The sequence below is a fragment of the Saimiri boliviensis genome, chromosome 2, assembly GCF_048565385.1.
Source record: "Saimiri boliviensis isolate mSaiBol1 chromosome 2, mSaiBol1.pri, whole genome shotgun sequence".
Lineage (NCBI taxonomy): Eukaryota > Metazoa > Chordata > Mammalia > Primates > Cebidae > Saimiri > Saimiri boliviensis.
Genome location: NC_133450.1, coordinates 147,803,567 through 147,825,905, shown reverse-complemented (window position 1 = coordinate 147,825,905; position 22,339 = coordinate 147,803,567). Strand labels below are relative to the sequence as shown.

General features: G+C 41.9%; 2 protein-coding genes and 1 long non-coding RNA gene across 4 annotated transcripts in view; 2 read left to right on the top strand and 1 right to left on the bottom strand.

Annotated features, from left to right (window-relative positions):
- The window catches only part of LOC120360703 (uncharacterized), a 133,137-nt gene extending 117,352 nt beyond the window's left edge, over window positions 1-15,785 (top strand). The window contains exons 3-4 of one of the 2 annotated variants that reach the window (XR_012516539.1): window positions 6,875-6,928; window positions 15,593-15,785. This is a non-coding gene — a long non-coding RNA (uncharacterized LOC120360703). Of the gene's footprint in view, window positions 1-6,874; window positions 8,297-15,592 lie in introns of those variants that run through there. The other variant, XR_012516538.1, reaches the window with a different exon arrangement.
- NMRK1 (nicotinamide riboside kinase 1) overlaps window positions 1-20,287 on the bottom strand; it is a 30,075-nt gene extending 9,788 nt beyond the window's left edge. Inside the window, exons 1-7 of the mRNA XM_003920854.3 lie at window positions 20,261-20,287; window positions 15,779-15,842; window positions 9,857-9,947; window positions 9,237-9,285; window positions 877-1,024; window positions 727-798; window positions 31-137 (exon numbers count right to left, since the gene is read on the bottom strand). Coding sequence (XP_003920903.1) covers window positions 31-137; window positions 727-798; window positions 877-1,024; window positions 9,237-9,285; window positions 9,857-9,947; window positions 15,779-15,807 — 496 coding nt within the window. The 5' untranslated portion in view covers window positions 15,808-15,842; window positions 20,261-20,287. The remainder of the gene's footprint in view (window positions 1-30; window positions 138-726; window positions 799-876; window positions 1,025-9,236; window positions 9,286-9,856; window positions 9,948-15,778; window positions 15,843-20,260) is intronic.
- A 441-nt stretch (window positions 20,288-20,728) lies between these two features.
- OSTF1 (osteoclast stimulating factor 1) overlaps window positions 20,729-22,339 on the top strand; it is a 61,462-nt gene continuing 59,851 nt past the window's right edge. The window contains exon 1 of the mRNA XM_003920853.3: window positions 20,729-20,961. Coding sequence (XP_003920902.1) covers window positions 20,928-20,961 — 34 coding nt within the window. The 5' untranslated portion in view covers window positions 20,729-20,927. The remainder of the gene's footprint in view (window positions 20,962-22,339) is intronic.

Below are 22,339 nucleotides of genomic sequence, written 5' to 3'. Positions count from 1 at the left end.
GCCTTGAATAGAGGCAGAAAAGGCACTTACCAACTTCCCAGGTGATATCCTGCATTTCTTGTCTGTGCTTTAGATACATGGGCCACACGTGGCCATCAAAGTATCCCGGAGAGTCTGGAGGCTCATAGACCCTTGTACTATCAAAACACGTAGGAAACTTAATGTTGACAGAAACATACAATTGATAAAGTAAAATATTAATGGTGAGGAAAATGGGGAAATCACTAACAGGTTGAATCTAAACAGGATTAGGACATGTGTTACATGTTTTAACTCAATGGCAGTTAAAAAGACAGCAACATGGATTTAGTTCTCAGATCCTAAAATTAACTTTGTAATCCTTCCTATCATTCTTATCTTTTTCCTTCTAGTGCTTTATAAGAGACTAAGAGACATAGTGTAAATAACCATGGAGAGACCACTGTGTTGGATTACGCTTTGAACTAACTGGTGTTCTTTGTAGCTGTGGCAGAACAGGCACACTCACACTAAAATCATAATCACCATAGGCCTGCTTTGTTTGAGAACTTAGGAGAAATGAGCCAAAGCCTTGATATAAGGCTTACTCCAAGTGGATGACCATTTATGGGAAAAGGTAAAAGAGTTAAGGCTTCTTGCCTCTGAAAAATGACCTGTACACACTGCTCAATAATGTTGCTGTCCTCATTGTTCTTCTAGTATTTTTTGTTTTGAATTACAACTCACAAAGATTATTTCAAAACTTACCTCCTCCTCCTTTTACATTCTTCATATGGAATAGTCAGGAAATAGCTTCTATTCCATATAGTGTCCAGAGGCCTAGAATAACAGCATACTTAGTTCACAAAGTTTTTTCCCCCATTCATTCAGAGTCAATATTAGGGCGAAGATGCTTACTTATAATTAAAAAGAAGAAAACCTTCGATGATCAAAATGGGAATTTCCTCAGCACTTTCCCGGTCTGTTGATACCACAGAGCATCTTGCGTTTTCCTTCCAGGAGGAAATGGCTGACATCATTTTTTCCATGTTAAGTGCTTCAAGCACTTTAAACAAACACAAAAATATGCAATCAATACGTCAAAAAAATGTTGTGATATGACTTTATGTGATGAGTATATCCAGGATTCTGTAAATATATACACCATCATTTTGTTTTCCTTCAAAACTCCTATAACAAATATTTTAGATAACACATTTAAACTCTAATACTGATAAACCAGAGTGTCTGAAACATTTTTATGATGGAAAATTTCAAACATACAAAAAAGCAGAGAGTAAAGCACAGTGAACTCCCACATCCCTATTACCAGCTCTGAAAACCAAAACCCATGGCTAACCTTGCTTTACTTATAACTTCTATTCTCTCCTGATTACACGAAAATTTAAAATTTTTATAAGATGAAATATCTACAGATAAGTTTGAAAGATATCTGACACATGGGGGAAAATATCTGTAATGTCTTTGGCAGAGTTAAGACATTTAATATACCAAAGAGCTCTTCTATATGAATAACTAAAAGACCATTTGTAAAGAACACAAATTTGCCATTGTCAAACTCTAAAATGTGCATACTTTTCGAGCTAACTGTGATTTTAGAAAAGTAGCTTATATAACGTTTACAAGTATGGTACTCAAACCAGTAGTATTAGCATCACCTAGGAGCTTGTAAGAAATGCAAATTCTCAGCTCCACTCCAGAACCACTGAATTGAGCCATCAGCACTTAAGAGTGTTTTTTAGTGAAAGGTTTTTAAATGATGGATTAATTTATTTAATAGACATAGAACTATTAAGGTTTTTTCTTTGTCCTGCTGTTAGTTTTGGTAAGTGATATCTTTCTAGAAAATTGTCAATTTCACCTAACTTTTCAAATTTATTTGTATAATGAGAGTGTTCATAATATCCTTTTATCTCTTTAATGTCTGTAGGATCTACAGTGATACTACCTTTTTTGCCTTTGGTATTTGTAATTTGTTCCTTCTCTGTTTTTTATTTTTATTTATTTTTATTTTTATTATTATTATTTTTTCTTTTTCTTTTTTCCTTCTCTTTCTCTGTTTTTTAAAATCAAACTTGTTTAATCTGGGGATTGCTTAGATTCTTGAAGTTTTATGTCTTCAACTAAGTTTGAGAAGTTTTCTATTTAAACCATTACTTCTTTGAATACTTTAGTTTCTCCTCTCAGAGATTCCAATGTTATGAATATTATATCTTTCATTACTGTTCCACATTTTTATTCATTTCTTTTCGGTCTATTTTCTCTCCGTTGTTCCGATTGGGTGCTTTGTATTGTTCTGTCTTTAAGTTCACTATTTTCTCCATCATAGTTATTCTGCTACTGAGCCAATCCAGCGAGTTTTTAAATTTGAGTACTGTATTTTTTCCATTCTAAAATTTCCATCTAGTTCTTTTTTCAAATCTTCTAATTCTTTACTGAGGCATTCTAGTTTTTCACTTGTTTCAAGCCTGTGTGCAATAGTATGTTTAAAGCCTTTTCATAATGCTGCTTTAAAGTCTTTGACAGATAATTTCAACAACTGTGTCGTCATGGTATTGGTGTCTGTTGAATCTCTTTTCTTATTCAAGTTGAGATTTTTTGGGTTCTTGGTATAACATGTGATTCTCAATTGTGTCCAGGACATTTTAGATACTGTGTTATGAGGCTGTAGATCCTATTTAATCTTCTTTTGCAGACAGTCGCCCTATTCTAGCAGAGCTTGCAGGTTCAGGTGGGGGTGGATGCCCCGCCTCCCGTTAGGCCCTGCTGATGCTGTGTTTTGGGGGAAGTTGGTCAGTTGTGGGAAGAGGTGGTTAAGCAGAGTGCTGATTAAGTTTCATTGCTGCTAGTTATGGGTAGAAGTTCAGCTTTCCAGTGAGTTCTGCTGACAGGAGCGGATACCACCTGCGTAAGGAAGGTGAAGTGCCGACATGCTCCGCTGCACACTGCCTCTTTCCACCCGTGTATTGCCAGGTAGAGGTCAAAGCGCTGCTCCCCATGTGGTTCCACTAATCCAATCCCCATGGGTGACATAGAGGGCGTACTCAGCCTGCCTTGCTAATGCTGGATGGATCTTCTGTAAGTGTAGCTTGGCACCCAACTAACACCATGAGGGGAGGATTGTTTTGCCTTTTATTTCTGGCTAGAGTAGGGTGGATATTACCAAAAAAGTTTTCTATTCTGCTAGGCCACCCTTTTCCTTGTCCCTTGATTACAAAGAACAGGTTTCTTTTTTAGTCTGTGCCTATGGAAGGTTCCATGTTGTTTAATTCTCCTGTATATGCAGGAGGCAAAAAGAAAACCCAGGGATCCCACAGCCCTGTCATTTGTCATGTCCTGGAATCCCTAGCCAGCATGCTTTCTTTTTGTCTTTCAGTCTTCCTTTGTTTGTTGCATTATGTCCAGGGTCTTTCACTGTAGGAGTGAGGACCAGTGAGCAATGGGACTAATCCATCTCGGCTGGAACCAGCCATTTTACTAGTTTTGACATACATATTTTTGTTACCACTCAGTTAAAAATATTTTCTAATTTTCATTGTGATTTAGCTTTTGATCCATGGAATAGGTAGGTGTTTTGCTTCAGATAAAATGCAATGATGTTTTGGGATTTGCTCCAAAACAATATAGATGAATAGAGTGGGTGAGGGTGTAGATGAAATATAACTGTCCAAAAGTTCATCATTATTAAAATTGGATGTCGACCTCATGAGAGACTGCATTATACTTTTCTGCTGATTTCTGTATGTTTGAAATTTTCCGTGAGAAAAAGTTACTGAAAATCAGAAAAAAGGGCAATGCTTACATTTTAAACACTTGGTAATTGATTTTTAATTTACTTCATGGTGATTAGAGAATATCTTTATATTTCTTCAATCCATGAAGTGTATTAGGGCTTGCTCCATGCCTTTGCATATATGGACTATTTGGGGTAATATATTCCATGTACTCAAGAAAAAAATACGTATTCTGCTGTTGTTAGGTGCATGTTCTTCTGTACATCTCAGTTTCTGGTCAAGTCAGTTAACTGTATTGTTTAAATCTGTTATATCATTAGTAATTTTTGTCTGTTAGTCCCATTAGTTGCTGTTATAGGTTGAATGTGTCCCCCTATGTTAAAGTCCTAATGCCCAGCTCTCCAGAATGTGACTTTATCTGGAAATATGGTCATTACAGATAAAATCAGTTAAGGTAAGTTCACACTAGAGTAGAGTGGGCACCTGATCCAATATAATTGGTTACAAAAGGAGAAAAAAGGAGAAATTCAGATACACACATGGGGAGAGCACCACGTGGAGAAGAAGTCAGGGACTGAGGTGATACAGCCCAAGGCAAGGCTGCCAGAGATTTCAGCAAACAGCAGAAGCGAGGAGAGGGGCATCGAAGTCTCCCTCATAGCCTCAGAGGGAAGCCACCCTGCTGACACCTGGATCTCAGAGCCTCTCGAATTGTGAGACAATAATTAGTACTTTAACATAACAAAGTACTGTAGAATGCTTAGTACTCCAATGTTATGAATATTGGATCTTTCATTATTGTTCCACATTATTATTCATTTCTTTTCAGTCTCTTTTCTCTCTGTTGTTCAGATTGAGTACTTTGTATTGTTCTGTCTTTAAGTTCACTGTTTTCTCTGTCACAGTTATTCTGCTACTGAGCCAATCCAGTGAGTTTTTAAATTTTAGTATTGCATTTTTTCCATTCTAAATTTCCATCTAGTTCCTAATGCTTAAGGCATTCCGTAGTACTTTGTTATGATAAAGTACTAATTCACAAAGAAAGTTGTATTAAAATCTCCCTCATCGGCTGGGCATAGTGGCTCACACATGACACATGTAATCCCAGCACTTCGAGAGGCTCAGGTGGGCAGGTCACCTAAGGTTAGGAGTTTGAGACCAGCCTAGCCAACATTGCGAAACCCCATCTCTATTCAAAAAACAAAAACCAAAAAACTTAGCCAGGCTAGTGGTGTGTGCCTATAGTCCCAGCTACCTGGAAGTCTGAGGCACAAGAATCATTGGAACCTGGGCAGCAGAGGTGGCAGTGAGCCACAATCACACCATTGCACTCCAGCCTAGGTGACAGAGTGAGGCTCCGTCTCAATTAAAAGCAAAAACAAAAAACTCCCCCACACACCAATTGTGGATTTGTATCTTTCTCTCCTCTTAGCTCTGTCAGTTTTTACTTAATGCATTTTAACGTTATGTTATTAGGTAGAAAAAAATTTTTCTTTCTGTCAAAGAAACTCATTTCTCTCTCTTTATCTCAGTAATACTCAGCCTTAAAGTTTACTTTGTCTGCATGCACACGCATGTTCATTGCGGCACCGTTTACAATAGCAAAAACCTGGAACCAACCCAAATGCCCATTGATGATAGATTGGACAAGGAAAATGTGGCACATATACACCATAGAATACTATGCAGCCATAAAAAATGATGAGTTCATGTCCTTTGTAGGGACATGGATGAATCTGGAAACCATCATTCTCAGCAAACTGACACAGAAGAGAAAATCGAACACTGCACGTTCTCACTCACAGACAGGTGTTGAACAATGAGAACACATGGACACTGGGAGGGGAGCATCACACACTGGGGTCTGTTATGGGGGGACAGGGGAGGGACAGCAGGGGATGGGGAGGTTGGGGAGAGATAATATGGGGAGAAATGCCAGATATAGGTGACAGGGGGATGGAGGTAGCAAACCACCTTGTCATGTATGTACCAAAGCAACAATCCTGCATGATCTTTACATGTACCCCAGGACCTAGAGTACAATAAAAAAAAATAGCTTACTTTGTCTGGTATTAGTATGGTTGCTAGAGTTATAACAGTTCTTTCAGTAGGTGTTTCCAAGTCAGTCTTTTCCTAGCCTTTTACTGCCTATGTTTCTATGTCCTTATACTTAAGTTTGTATCTTTTTTTTTTTCTTTTTCGAGACAGAGTCTCACTCTGTTGCCCAGACTGGAGTGCAGTGGTGCAACCTCAGGTCACTGCAACCTTGGCCTCCGGGGTTCAAGTGATTCTCCTGACTTGGCTTCCCAAGCCTCTAGACTCAAGTGATCCTCCCGCCTCAGTCTCCCCAGTAGTGGGGACTACACCTAGCTAATTTTTGTATTTTTTGTAGAGACAGGGTTTTGCCATGTTGGTCAGGTTGGTCTTGAACTCTCTGGATTCAAGCAATCTACCTGCCTTGGCCTCCCAAAGAGCTGGGCTTACAGGTTGTGAGCCACCACACCCGGCCATCCTTCGATTTTTAATTTTTGACTTATTTCATATTAATCAACTATATTGCATTCAAAATAGAATTACTTCCTCTAAAAACTTGATAGTTCCACATTTTAAAACTATCCTGTTTGTGGTTAGAAAGACTTGACTAGTACTTTGACTTACCTTAAATGTGTACATTTACCCAAAATGTTCAAATTTTTCCTTAAGATAGATTCTTGATGTGAAATGCTTGAAGTCATGGCACGAACATGCTGTTTGGTACACATGCTCAACCTCCTTTCCAGAAAGGCTGCACCAAACAATTTATCCATATACTTCCATATAAAGTATATTAGGGCCTTTGTTTTACTGAGCCCATGCTATCATTGGATAATTGTCATTGCTTTAAAAATCTTCATTTACTTGGTAGGTGGGAAAAAAAAGTAATTTGCAGTTCTTTAAGGTTGACTTTTATGGTACATTTATTAATCCAATAACTGACTGCTTCTATGAACAGCTTATTCACATCCTTAGGCCCTTTTCCTATTGGGATATTAGTTTTTCTTATCGGTTTGTAAGAATTCATTAAAAATTAGGAATAATAATTCTTTGCCAATTGCTGAAAAATGTTTTTCCTTGTTTTTCACCCTTATTTTGTAATGATTTTTCTCACTAACCTTTGGAAGAGAGGAAGAGAAAAAAAAAGATCCTGGCTGCAACTCAAGATACAAGAATAGAGAGTAAGTCAAGAACTCTGCCTGTCATAAAACTATTATATGTCTTAAGAACTGATTATATAACGCTTCATAAAGGTTATCAGTTAAAAATAAAGAACATACTTCATGACTTTTTTAAGAGAGCTCCCTCTGTTGCTAGTTTGTATAAGTACTCAACGATCATCTTCATAAGTATAAAAGTTAATAAGACCACCAAATATTAAACAGCCTAGTAGCATGATATTCTCTACAGAAAATGTTTTATGATAGACTGTAATCCTTTGGCTTCAAAACTGTTAGCCTGGGGTAAGGAATGAGGAGAATCCATCTAAAATATATTCACAAACCTTTCTGAACAGTGAAAAAAAACAAAACCAAACCACAGCTGTCTAGTACTTTGGCCACCAGGGAGGAAAGCTGAAAGAATGAGAGAATATAGTTTGCTTCAGGCAAAATTCTCTGATGGGGTGGGGTTGAGAGTGGCCAAGGTAGCTACTTCTACATCTCCAGGGCAGGAATGAACAGAGTGACAGCAAGTCTGACTTGCTTCAGAAGAGAGCCCTATCATTCCATGTGGATAAAGGGGAAACCTCATATACTATTGGTAGGAATGTAAATTAGTACAGCTGCTATGGAGAGGAAATTCCTCAAAAAATTAAACATAGAACTACCATATGATCCAGCAATTCTATTACTGGCTATATATCCAAGATAAAAGAAATCAATATATCCAAAAAATATCTGCACTCCCATGTTTATTGTAGCACTATTCACAAATAACCAGAATATTAAATGAACCGAGGTACCCATTTTTTTTTTTTTTTTTTTTTTTTGAGACAAAGTCTTGCTTTGTTGCCAGGCACCAGGCTGGAGTGCAGTGGCGCGATCTCGGCTCGCTGCAACCTCCACTTCCTGGGTTCAAGCAATTCTCCTGCCTCAGCCTCCCGAGTAGCTGGGACCACAGGTGCGCGCCACCACGCCCAGCTAATTTTTGTATTTTTTAGTAGAGATGGGGTTTCACCATTGTCTCGATCTCTTGACCTCATGATCTGCCTGCCCTGGTCTCCCAAAGTGTTGGGATTACAGGTTTGAGCCACCACGCCCAGCCCTAGGTACCCACTGATGCGTAAATGGGTAAAGAAAGTATGGTGTCTATATGTAATGGACTATCATGCAGCCGTAAAAAGAATGAAGTCCTGTCGTTTGCAGCAACATGGCTGGAACTGGAGGCCATTATGTTAAATGAAATAAGTCAGGCACAGAAAGACAAATATCACATGTTCGCATGCATATGTGGGAGCTGAAAAAAAGTAGATTTCATGAAGATAGAGAGTAGACTGGTGGTTACCAGAGGCCCAGAAGGGGAGGCACATGTGGGGAATGAAGGGAGAAAAAAAGAATGTAAATGTATTTATTACCAATGAATTGTACACTTAAGATTGGTAAAGACAGTACATTATATGAGCTTTTATTTTTTTGAGACAGTCTCGCACTGTCACCAGTGCTGGAGTGCAGTGGCATGATCTTGGCTCACTGCAACCTCTGTAAATAGGCATATTTTACCTCAGTTAAAAAGAAGAAAAATCTATCATTCCAGTGCTTTCAGTTTTATTATTTTATTTTTAAAAATACATATTTCTGAGACGGGGTCTAACTCTGTCACACAGGCTGAAGTGCAGTGGTGTGATCTCAGTTCACTACAACCTCAGCCTCCTGAGCAAAGTGATCCTCCCACCTTAGCCTCCAAAGTAGCTGTGACTACAGGCATGCACAACCAACCATACCTGGCTAATTTTTGTATTTCTTTTTGGGTAGAGATGGAATTTCCCTACGGTACCCAGGCTGGTCTCAAACTCCACAGCTCAAGTGATCTGCCTGCTTTGGCCTTCCAAAGTGCTGGCATTACACATGTGAGCCTCCAAGCCCAGCCCCAATGTTTTCAGTTTTAAATATAAAATTGGAAAAAGGGCCGGGTGCGGTGGCTCACACCTGTAATCCTAGCACTTTAGGAGGCCGAAGTAGGCGCAACACAAGGTCAGGAGATAGCATCCTGGCCAACGTGGTGAAACCCTGTCTCTATAATAAAAACAACAACTGGAAAAAGGGTTTCACTTATTTAAATAGTTCAACATAAATCAGAAACCTAGAAAGGCAGGCTTAAAGTATAGAAATATATTTAAACACATTTTAAGACTGTCGTCACAGACATAGTAAAGTTCTTTTTTCAAATTTTTGTTCCACAGAACCATCAAGTTCAACATAGTTAAGTTCTATGTGTTTGAAAAAGAAAATGAACGTAAGCACATAATATTTGACAGGCAAATCTACTTACCATCATACTGCAAAAATCCATTTTTATCTGTCTCTATCTCAGACTCTGGCTGGAAAAATAATAAAGTACCCATCAAAATGGTGTGTAGGAAATAAATAACACAGATTAAAGTGCGGTAAGTCTTTAATAAATGCTTTGGATGATCAATGAAAGACAGCACTGATAGACAGTGCCATCTAGTGGATAAGTAACATCATTGTGCTGAGCCTACTTTTATTTTGGAGACAGTTTTGCTCTTGTTGCCCAGGCTGGAATGCAATGGCACGACCTCGGCTCACCACAACCTCTGCCTCCCGGGTTCAGGCGATTCTCTTGCCTCAGCCTCCTAAGTAGCCGGGATTACAGGCATGCGCCACCACACCTGGCTAATTTTTTATTTTTAGTAGGGACGGGGTTTCACTATGTTGATCAGGCTGGTCTGGAACTCTTGACCTCAGGTGATCTGCCTGCCTTGGCCTCCCAGAGTGCTGTGATTACAGGTGTGAGCCACCGCCCCCAGCAACTGAGCCTTGTGTACAAAAGGTACATCACTCGCCAAAGACTTCTTGGATATAATTCAATTAACTTTGTGGTTAAACATTTTTGTATTAAATAAAGTATTTAAGAAGTTTTATAGATACCTTGAAGAAATCATCCTGACATATGATACTGCAGTTTGGGAGGTGTTTCTGCAAATTCTTAGCCAGTGTTGTTTTCCCACCGTTTGTCACACTGAAGCAAAGAAAAAACAAAGTACCAAGAAGGAAAATGCATTAAAAAATCATTAAACATTTTTTTTTTTTTTTTAAGAGAGACGGGATCTCACTGTGTCACCCAGGCTGGAGTGCAGTGGCGCAATCTTGGCTTACTGCAACCACTGCCACCTGGGTTCAAGTGATTCTCCTGCCTCAGCCTCCCGAGTAGATGAACTTACAGGCACCCGCCACCATGCCCCGCTAATTTTTGTATTTTTAGTAGAGATGGGGTTTTGCCGTATTAAACAGGCTGGTCTGAAATTCCTGACCTCAGGTGATCCACTTACCTCTGCCTCCCAAAGTGCTGAGATTAGGTGTGAGCCACTGGGCAGAGCCAAAAATCATTCAACACTTTAAAATAATTTTTAAAGAGGATATTTGAAGCAATATTTATTATTTAAGAAAGAAATGATTTCTTTCATAGATAATACCTTAAGCCACAGGCACTGGCAGATCTGATGTACTAAATGATAAGAAATAAGCTGAGAAAGATGAAGCAGAAATGTAACTACTGTGCGAGTGAACTAATACTAACACTTAAAAATATAGATACTGTGTTGGAAGTGAAATTTTTTTTTTGTCTATGACAAAATATTCACATGGTTCATATGCAACACAGAGAATATGAGTAGCACATTTTAGTGCAAGTGTATAAAACTGCATATGGTCACTGTGATTTTGTGTCCAGTCACAGTGCAAAAACCAGAGGAGTGGCTTATTACAAGCCCACCTGCCATGAAATCACATTTCCTTTGTGATGCCTCCTTTTCCCCATCTCTCTCCACCTGGGGGCCAGCTGGGAGGCCTGTTGTTGTAGCCTATCACATCAGGCCAGTTATTTGTCCCTTCTGGATGGACTGTGAAGTCCAGGAGAAGGGGCACTGAGTTACTCCTCTTCAGATCTAGTTTCCCAGCATCTAGGAGACCACATGGGAGGGAGGCACTTCTCTATTCACTCATTTACTGAAAGAGTGTTTTTTTTTTTTTTTTTTTTTGAGACGGAGTTTCGCTCTTGTTACCCAGGCTGGAGTGCAATGGCGCGATCTCGGCTCACCGCAACCTCCGCCTCCTGGGTTCAGGCAATTCTCCTGCCTCAGCCACCTGAGTAGCTGGGACTACAGGCACGTGCCACCATGCGCAGCTAATTTTTTGTATTTTTAGTAGAGACGGGGGTTTCACCATGTTGACCAGGATGGTCTCGATCTCTTGACCTCATGATCCACCCGCCTCGGCCTCCCAAAGTGCTGGGATTACAGGTGTGAGCTACTGCGCCCGGCCTACTGAAAGTGTTTTAACCTGACTTATGTCTGCAACATAAGTCAGGGCATTTGTGAACCTGAATGAGAAGAAAATTATACCTTTATTTTCATTGAATTCTAACATTTAATTATAAGTGATATAAGTACCCTTGACATTCACCAACAGAAATCACAGATATTTTTATATTATGTTGCAGTTGGGATGGAAGTCTTGAAGCATCATTGATGTTTATTGTTATTTCAGATTTATGGCATTGTTTAGACCCACCTCTGGATATTGTTATTTAATTTATTAACATAGAGGAGTATATATTACAAGATCACAAATTTGTTTTTAAAAATATTTTTATAACTATATTTCAATATAACCAATTTCCTTTGTATTCATGTATTTTATTTTGTACACTTAAAACTATTACTCTAAGGTCAAGATTTCATCATACCATCAAGTGTTCACAGCACAAAAAAACTCCCGACTACACATCTGTTTGTAAGAAACTGTGCTTAATCCCAGATAAGATCAATCCACAAATACAATCTAGAAAAGGGAAAATGAACTAATATCCATTCGTCAAATGGCTTGTATATACCTTACGCCTCAAGGTAGAAGGAACCTGATTCACAAAATTTTCTCATTTAACCTCACGACACACGATCGGGTAGGATATGGGCCATCTCTTTGGAAAAGTGAGTGGGTGCTACCCTATGTTTTGAGAAAATACTATGACTTTTCCCCCTCTTTAACAAAAATGTCTATAAACCATACCAAATGGCCATGGTTTAGGTATTAAGTTTTGGTTTAAATGAAATAGTGATCAGGAGTGACTTTATTACAATATGAACAATCTGGCTAGAAAAATCTGTCATTTTCTAGACTTATCGCTGTTAAGATCATACAGTCAAACCAAGAGTAGCAATCAGATCCTTGGCCATGGTTTAGGTATTAAGTTTTGGTTTAAATGAAATAGTGATCAGGGGTGACTTTATTACAATATGAACAACCTGGCTAGAAAAATCTGTCATTTTCTAGACTTATCTCTGTTAAGATCATACAGTCAAACCAAGAGTAGCAATCAGATCCTTTCTCACTGGCTTAGCTAAAGCCAATGAGAAATACACACCCCATTTTTGTATAAGCCTTAGAGGAGACAGATCAGCTAGAAGACAGTCTGCTGAGACATGGAGAGGAGAGGAGAGAAAAAGTATTTAAACAAGCCTGCACCTAAGATCCACACTCAGACTGTAGACATCCCAGTCAGGTGACAGCTCGGGACTCAATCTTCTCCTGTGGGACGCCCACAACCACCATGCACAGCACTCTCTCAGCCTCGCTTTTGCGTGTGCTATCCAACCTGAGGATAAGCATGCCCAGCATGTATTCTGTTCTAGTATCTGAAGACGGAAAAAGGGTGACTACTTGCTCACAACACCCAAATAAATGCACAATTCCTGGACCATTTAGTTTTACGTGCCAGGTAACAAGAGGGCTCATTGTATTTGAACACAACTGTGGGCTAGGGAGAAGTTAAAAGGCAGTCTGTAATTATTTAAACACATAGAGAATATATTGCAACAGGTAGATGCTAATATTCCAATCTTTCAGTTGAGGAAACTATGGATTGATAAGTTGTATACCAATAAAACTAGTCTACATTAAGTAATGGAGATGGGATACAAAGTCTACTGCCAGGATGGATTTTAAACTTTTTTATGTTGTGGGACTCTGAGAGAATCCCCTGAAGGTTATGATTTCCTTCCCCAGTGACTGAGTTTGGATGTTTTTTCCCTCCAAATCTCATATTGAAATATGATCCCTGGCCAGGCACAGTGGCTCACACCTGTAATCCCAACACTTTGGGAGGCCGAGGTGGGCGGATCACCTGAGGTCAGGAGTTCAAGACCAGCCTGGTCAAAACACGGTGAAACCTCATCTCTACTAAAAATACAAAAATTAGCTGCCTGTGGTGGTGCACGCTGTAGTCCCAGCTACTCGGGAGGCTGAGGTAGGAGAATTGCTTGAATCTAGGAGGTGGAAGTTGTGAACAGAGATTGTGCCACTGCACTCCAGCCTGTGAGCTGAGATCACACCACTGCACTCCAGCCTGGGCAAGCGAGACTCCGTCTCAAAAAAGAAATGTGATCCCCAAGTTGGAGGTGGGGCCTGCTGGCAGATGTTTGGCTCATGGGAGCAGATCCCTCATGAAGGGTTTGTTGCCATCTCCATGGTAATGAGTGAGTTCTTGCTCTGTTGGTTCATGTGACAGATGGCTGTTTAAAAAGTCTGAGACCTCCCTCTCTCTCTTGCTCCTTCTTCTGCCATGTGACATGCTGGGTCCCCTTCACCTTCCACCATGAGTGTAAGCTTCTTGAGGCCCTCATCAGAAGCACATACCAACACCATGCTTCCTGTACAGCCTGTAGAACAGTGAGCCAAACAAACCTATTTTCTTTATAAATTACTCAGTTTCAGGCTTTCCTTTGTAGCAAGACAAATGGACTAACACACCCAGAAAAATGACTGTCTTTACATTTCTGTTAAATTTTCTGGAGGCTCATGGATGCTCCCTGAATTCCTTCAGAACCCCATTATTTGCAATTGAATAATTACTAAGTTATTACTTCCCTATGAAGTAATTATTTGATTGAGACTTATTGGATAATTACTTCCTAGGGAAGTGAGTGGTTAAGTTCATAAGAGGCAAGGCAGGAACTAAAGTTGCCACAGCTCAATCTGGCATGGGCTTCACAGATGCAGCAGCACTAAAATGAAATCAAGGCACTTGGCCAGGTGCAGTGGCTCATCCTTGTAATCCCAGAATTTGGGAGGCCAAGGCGGGAGGACTACTCAAGGCCAGTAGTTCAAGAACAGCCTGGAAAACATAGTGAAATCCTCTCTTAAAAGAAAAAAAAAGAGAAATCATGACACTTGCTAAAGAAAAGAGAGTGGAAAGGAGGCTTTCTTAGGAAGTTATGGATAGTACCCAGTGCACAGGATAAGAAGACATGAGGTAGGTTTCTAGGTATGGCCCTGTATTGGGACATTGAGAAGAGGAAAATCTTATTTACACACATTGAATACTGCAGTGGACTTTGTAATTGCCTCTCCAGGTCCCATTTCTGTTTTTTAGGTCCAGCTGGGACTGATCCCACTCTCAATTTCAGAAACACAACCAACTGACCTAAACCAATCAATATAATCCCATCTATTTTACCACGGTGGCTGGGTGTACGTGGACCAAACTTGTCCAGTCAAAGGGAGACCTATGACCTAAGGGAAGAGAAGCATTTTCCCTTCTGCCCAGTGACAGCCTATGAAGAAACAACAAGTCACAGGGCTCCTTGTAGCTCCTTGTGACCAAAAGATAAGCTGATTCTAAGATGAACACAAATGAAAGATGTATAGAAGAGGGAGAAACTGTCTTTGGTGATACCACTGAGCTCCTGTATTAAACCTTTACTGCAGCCTGCTCCTCCTGGATACATTTCCTTTATTATTTATGGATGGCTTTCATATACCATGATATTCAGATTTAGTTCTAGATAACTGGGAACCTAGTGTATCTCTGCCACTGAATATCATTCACCAGGCAGAAAAAAAAAATGTTCTGTGTGAAGATGAAACTGGTAGAGGTGTGAAGGAAAAATTAGAAGGGAAAGATCAGGATTAGGGAATGATGGCCTATATTAGGATGGTGGCAGTGATTGTGGGAAGGAAGAGAAACACAAGAGAAGTACTGCAGAGAAGAATTGAACTTTTCTTCTGATTAGATGGGAGGCAAAGCAGAGTTCTGATATTTAGTTCACTCAATTTTACTTCTGATTGATGACTTACTATGGTAATATAATACAATAAAACAAAGATCTCCCCAAAATTATAAACAAAATAGTCTCAAATATTTTATTAATTGGGTCACACATAATGTGAATATACTTAAAGATGAACATAATATGGTAGCAAAACAAATAATGTCATTTTCAGTTGGTGTTGATGTCTTACTTGCATGCCTGCCTCCGGGACCACAGGTAGGATGACCATATAATTTAGAACATGTGTGAGAGAAAGAGAGGTGCATCCAGGGCCACAAGGATTAGCTTGGTCAACATGGGACATAAGGCCACCCAAAACGTGGGGGAAAGGAATGGAGTTAAGGGTGTTCTTTATACCACATGTCTGCAGCTGGGCATAGCTGGAAAGAAACAGTAAGTTTTCTCTGCCATGCTGGCGGAACACCAATATGGAGAATGATAAATCATCTTGAACGAAAGCAGTGTCCAATCAGGCCTTGCCTCTGGTGTTAGCTCTACAAAGTAAATGGGAAAGTATGTACACATGGTTGACTGACTCTTCTGTTTCTGTTTATAGGAAACTCTTCCGTCTTCCATCTCTTGTTGGCATTAATGAAGCCAGCACTCTGCTCATCTCCACAGCAGCCTGCTCTTCCCCAGGACTCCGGAATCCTCATTGCTTATCCGTCCCCTACTCCATCCACACATCACCATTTGGACATCCTCAGTATCTTAAAGAGTGGTTTGTAGCAAAATTACTCACCCACTGATTCCAATGATAAATGTTTTCATAATTAGCTTTGAAAATCACAGCTTCTTAGTATTTCCTAAAAGGAAAAAAAATTAAATGCGTATCATTTAGATGTCAAAAGAAAGAATCCTAAATTAGAAGCACCAGCTGAGAGGGGATGACAGTGACCTCTCAGCCCAGCCTTGCATTACCCACATTCCTCACTGCACTGGCTTTCCCTGCTACCACCCAGTGCCAATAGCTGGGGTGTGCTCAGGGCCTGTCGATCAGGTCAATATCAGGTGAGCTGCCTGAGCACTTCCCCCTGAACATCTGTTTTCTGGGTGTGGAAGAGTTGCTAGGCCACAGTGTGTGATATGAAGTTTCATCCTCTCTTTAGCCAGGTTGCCTTCTACCTGCACGATTCAGTCACCTGGGTATGACTCAGTGTCAGTGAGGGAGGGACCCCTGTGGGCTGGCCTCTTTCTCTCTTTATGAGACAGGAAGAAAGTCACTGCTAACCACAGGCAAAAAGAAGCTAATGCCCTCTAAGGACACTATTTCTTCACCCAAAAGCCTAGGTCTCATATCTGGCTAGGTACATTTTTTTTTGGAAACAGGCCAGATAGTAAGTATTTGACACTGTGTGGGCCAAGAGGCAAAATCTAGGTTGTTAGGTATGGACTTACATAACAAGAGAAAAAAACATTTTCACAAATTTTTCATGAAATTCAATGTATAATCATAATTTTTTAAAAACAGGTCTACTAATGACAAAGAATGAAAGTCCCTTTTATTGGGCTATCATTTCCCTTAACTGGATTTCTGTAGTGCTTTCTACATGAAACTGCAAATTTTTAGGCAGAGGGCCAGGTTAAGCTGCAGGCTGCTATTTTGTGGACCTTTGGTCTAGGGGACAGAGGACAGTTTCATACATGCTTCCCTAAGGTTCACTAAAGCAGTCCTTGGTTATTACAATGGACCATTTTTCATTACTAAGTGAAAAGGTAAAGCGCAGCTGGAAGTAAGCTTAGAACAGTGGCTCTTGAAGGTCATCCCTGATGGCCACGGTTCTTCATTCTTGTCTGCTCAGGGGGGTGGTCAGGGACCTAAGCTGTGTAGCTGGCAGCAAGTGGCTGCCAAGCTGGAGGCTCCCAGCAATGCTCCAGTTCCTATGATCTGTGTTCACACTCTCCCTGGAGTTATGGAGAAAAAAGCATAGTGGGGAGAGAGCTATTGTTGCCTGACTTCTTGGCTTATCCAGAATATTCCTCATTGAGTACAACTGCTTAAGACTGGAATCTACTTCTATTAACAAGTCTATGTGAGACAAGAATTCAATAATGACTGTGATAAAATAGCAGCTGGGCACGGTGGCTCACGCTTATAATCCCAGCACTTTGGGAGGCCAAGGCAGGCAGATTACTTGAGCTCAGGAGTTTGAGACCAGCCCGGGCAACATGGCAAAATCCTGTCTCTACCAAAAATACAAAAGATTAGTCAGGCATGATGGCATGCTCCTGTAGTCTCACCTACTTTGGAGACCAAGGTGGGAGGACTGCTTGATCCCCCAAGGCGGGGGTAGCAGTGAGTGGAGATTGGGATACTGCACTCCAGCATGGGTGACAAAGTGAGACCCTGTCTCAAAAAATAAAATAGCAGAACAAATTGGATATTTGCATTTCATCCAAAGTTATGTTATTGAATATACATCTCCATCCAAATTTCCAAGGTGTATTGAGGGAACAACTGCATACAATGAATATTATAAAATATATTTTTATGTTATAATTTTTCTGCTTTTGAATTTTATTTTATGCTGTTTTTACTTTTTTGGTATGTCAGTGCCATGCTGCCATCTAGGCTTTTTTTTGGGGGGGGGGGGAAGGGCAAGGCTGTTCTTTATCTCACTTTTGTGGTGACAAATGTTCTTTGTCTTACAAATTATGTTGTCAGTAGATGGTGGTAGAGTGATATCCTCACTTGACCAAATAAAACAAAAATTCATAAAACGTTATCATTCCTTGCCTCCATCTTGCTTAGTTTTGGAGAGCTTGTTGAAGCATAAATTCTCAAACTTGGCGAAATATAACTTTAGAGATGACTTGGCCTTTCATTTCATTTTGTAAAAGTGGAAACTGGCTCAGACAATGGAATGATTTGCCTAAGGTCGCACAGATGGTAAGCAGAAAAGTCAGATACGAAACTAAAACAATTGAGTTGACTTCTTTCCATCACTCCAACCTGCTAAAAAGCACTTTATTACTAACAGCAAAGAAAGGGTGTTGCCTATGTGCTAGCTTAATTGTCAGGCTCTGATGTATAATTGATGTCATTCTTACTGATGTATTATTGATGGGGCATCTATTTGCTGTGCACACAGAATGGAAAGGACTACTACTGGTCCCCATCCTAACTGGCACATCTGTGCTTACATGTGTGGCTACTGCATCAATTACATGGCATGTAAATAACAAGTGAGCATGGTTGTGGCACGGGAAATGGGCTTGAGGGTGTTACTTGCATTCAGGAACCAGGAGTGAGATGGAGTAAAAAAAACCTACTTATAAAATCTTTCGGATACAGTCAAATGCAATTTTTTGTTTGTTTGTCCCAGTTCTACTTTAGTTAGCAGTCTGGGCCTGTCAAAGACAGTGTTTGGGTAAATGTTGGGCATATCCTATCAGCAATGAGCAGGTGACAACGTGATGGGAAGGGTGAGAAATTGGAACATGCAGAGACAAGAGAGGTGACTGGGCTAAGTGACTAGGGTGGGGTGGGAGGTGGGCCTAGCAATCACTGAAGCTGTTTATTTCAAAAACAGTGTGGACGCACAGGGCAGCTTTAGGTGAGCTCCAAGTTCAGGCCTGGCTCTGTCCACCTCCACATCATGTTTTACCGTTTAATTGCCTGTGGCCCTCTAAGAACTACTAGGCTGCAATGAGATGTGACTGTGCCACTGCATTTCAGCCTGGGTGAGAGAGTAAGATCCTATCTAAAAAAAAAACAAAACAGAAAAAACCACCACAAAACCACCTCCTCAAAAAACAAAAACAAAACCAAATCAAATTTAAAAAGCCTGCAATTATGACTTGCCAGGCTTCATGAAGCAAATCTAAGTTTCATACAAACTGTTAAATCACGTGATGTGTCCTAAGAGTCAATCCTTTGAACTGCCAGCTCCATCAATTCAGGGCATGCCTATCACTAGGAATACATACCACCTTCAATCTCATGGAATATCTGTGTCACTTATTTTTCAAGAGCACACAAAGCTTTCCTCAACAGCAGAGAGCTTTTGCATAGCGGGAGAACGCACTAAGATAGCCAATAGCAAACCTAAAATGACTAATTTTTATTTTTTACACTTTTTTTTTAATGCTAAATAAAATGTTGGGATTTTTCCATAATGCATATGTGTTTATTATGTTTAATTCATTTCACTACTAAATATTTACGTTTTGGATTTTCAGAAGTGGCATGTGCAGAATCAGCAGATTGTAAGGAAGAGGGCAACTCGCTAACACACATGGTCTGAAAGACAGATGACAATGTTCCTGTTAAATGTGCTCTTCAAATGTATCTACAGGACAGTCTGATATTTTAAAAAGAGGAAAATGTTTCCAGGACTTGTCACTCTGTATTCTATACAACAGCTATTTTGATTCTCTTCTTCCAGGAGATAGGGCAGCCTTTTCCTACTATTGTTTAAACGTTGCTCCCTTTTGGTAAACGAATCCTCAAGGCTGGGGTTTTTGAAAACGCCATTCATGCCCCTCCCCCGTTGGTTTCATTTACGTAGGAAAAGTTTTTTCTTTCCGCAAATATACAATTGGTTCACCATACTGACTGTTACTTTGAATTTACGCTATTGGCTTCCTTGTGTGCTCCAGCTCTTTCCTCCCACCGAAGACTGAATCCGCGAGGTCGGGGGTCGGCAAACTTTTTCTGTAAAGTGCCAGATAGGAAATGCTTTGGGCTTTGACGGCTGCTACTCAACCCTGCCGGGTAATGCGAAAGCGGCCACAGATAACAGAAGCAAAGGAGAGTGATCGTGTTCCAGTATATTTTGGAATTTCATGTAATTTTCATGTACTACAGAGTATATTTCTTTTGATTTCTTTTCAGCCATTAAAAAACGTAAAATAAAAATTCTTAGGAGGCCTTAAAATAACAGGCAGCAGGCGGGCGGTAGTTCATCACCCCAACGCTAGAGGAATGAGACCTTCTCGAGCCGCGAGGATCAACACCCTGGCGACTTCTCCCAGCTGCGCGGTCTCTGGGAGGCAGCGCTCCCATTTTCAGGATTTTTCCGGGGCGCTAGAGCACCACGCCACCAGGAGTCCACGTCCTCCTCGGCAGCCCATCTATCAGTTCTGCGAAGGTGGCAAGAGTCCCGGCAAGGCTTTCAGGGCGCAACCAAGTCCCGGGCTCCAGCACAGAAACCCTATAGAGACACCTCCAGGCCCCAGCGAGGCGGCGCGGCGCGGTAGTGGCGAGCAGGTACGCACTCACCTGGCGCCAGTTCGAGTCCTCCCAAACACAGCGGAGAGGCGACGGCCAAGCGCGCGCCTGTCCCCGGTGCGCCGCTACCCGCAGCTCGCTCCCCGAGAGGCCCACGCCCCTCCCGGGTTAGGGGGTGCCAGGTAAGGGTGGTCACCGGAGGCCCCTCTCCACCCGGCTCAGCGCCGGGTTCCAGTCCCCGTTGGGGCGGAGCTCCGGCGAGCGTGACCTCTGGCGCGCGCCCCTGCCCGGCTCCCGCCCTTCCCTATCGGGGACGCGCGCGGCCCGGCCGGCCCCGGCGCGTTCCCGCTTCGCCCTCGCTCCGCTCCGGCGGGTTCCGCCGCCGTGCGCGCCGCTCGCGCTCCCGCTGCGGCGAAGCTGCCAGCCCGGGAGCCAATTAGCGCTCGGCGAGGCGGTGCCCACTTCCTCGTCGTGCCGGCGCGCGCTCTCGAGGGCTCGGGCGGCTGCGGGGCGGGGCGGGGCGGGGCGGGGCGGGGCACTCGGCGGAGCCGCTGTGCCTGCGTCCGCTCGTCTCTCAGCCTAGGGTGGGCGCCGGACCTGGGAGGCGCACGGCTGTAAGCCAAACAAAAAGAAACTTCGGGGTGCCCGGAGTGCCAGGTGGCGGCAAGCGGTGGACTTTTCTGCGGGGTCTTGAGGATTTGCAGCTCCAGGAAGCGAGATGTCGAAGCCGCCACCCAAACCAGTCAAACCAGGTGAGGGAGGGAACGGAGGCGCTCGCCGGGTGCTCCAGCCGCCGCGGTGCCGGCGCCTCCTCTGCCGCTTGGCAGCGAGGACCCGGCGCGCGCCGGGCCCCGAGCCTGGCTTCCGAGATCCGCCCCAGCGGGATGGGGCTCTTCGTTTTGCTACGGTCGCTGTTACGCGGGAGGGATCGGTTTGATACCAAGAGGATTTCGAGGATTAAAAAATACATGTTTTAAAGGGGAGTCAGCTTCCCTTTTGCAGCATTGTCATTCGCTGAAACGTTCAGAAGGTGTGATGGCAGCGTCCCATGGAAGTTTTCCGGAAAGACGGGGCCATTGATCTCCCTTTAAAAAAATGTCTTGAAATGGTCTTTAGCCACTTCCTCTTTTCTCAGTGTTTGTCACTGTCAGTTTAGGGTTCCTGACCGGCCAGAGTGAACGGGAAGTGCAATGCTTGCAGGATGGGGTGGGCGAGCGAGCCGCCTCTGGGACTTCGCCGTGGAGCCGCGTTTGAAACTGACCTCGGGATCTTGGGAAGAGCGTTTAGAAAACCCTGTACTCGCCCTCCCTGTGGAAAGAATCTAGCATGCGGTAGTAATCTCAGCGGTTGCTATTCGGAAGTGTAGCTGTATCATCTTTTCCTTCGCTTTCCCAAAGACGTTGGCGATCTTAACCTGAGAGGGCTGACATTACTAAATTCTCAAAGCAGTTTCCTTGGCGGATTGTCCTTGTTCACTTTTGCTCTGTTCTTAGAGTATTTTCTGTTATATGCAGAAATAAGCGAATTATAAAAGAGACAGACGTGTTCTAATTAAAAACTAACATACTCTTCTGCGCTTTCATTTGGGCGGGTAATTAGAAAGGACTGAGTGTTTCAATACTGTAACAACTCTTAGGTGCATTCGTTTGGGCAGGTAATTAAGGGAAATGTAGGAAATGGAAAAGTGGCTCCGATGTATTCTTGTTTTTTTCCTCCCATCTCGTGTAATTTCGATATAGCGAAATGCTGAAATTTAATCCATTTACATCAAGTTTTGAAGTAACTTTTGTTGCAGGAGATAAGTTTCAGTGATTTTTATCCCTTGATCTTCCTAAACTCTACAGCTTTCATACTTAGCTAGTTTTCTTTCTTTGCGTTCCTACAGTTGGAGTATGAAGTTTCTTTATTTGATAATCATGTATGTACGTATGTGAAATAGTCCTTCATTGAGGACTTAAATCTTGGTGGGCTGAGTGTGAAGGAAGTTGCTGAGACTGACACTGCCCTGAGCAAAGATGGGGCACAGCTAGAGTTGGGCTCTGCATTGCATTAGGTGTGGAGTCTGATGATGAATTTCCATTTTAAGTGCTTACGTAGGACAGGAGCGGTGGCTCAGGCCTGTAATCCTAG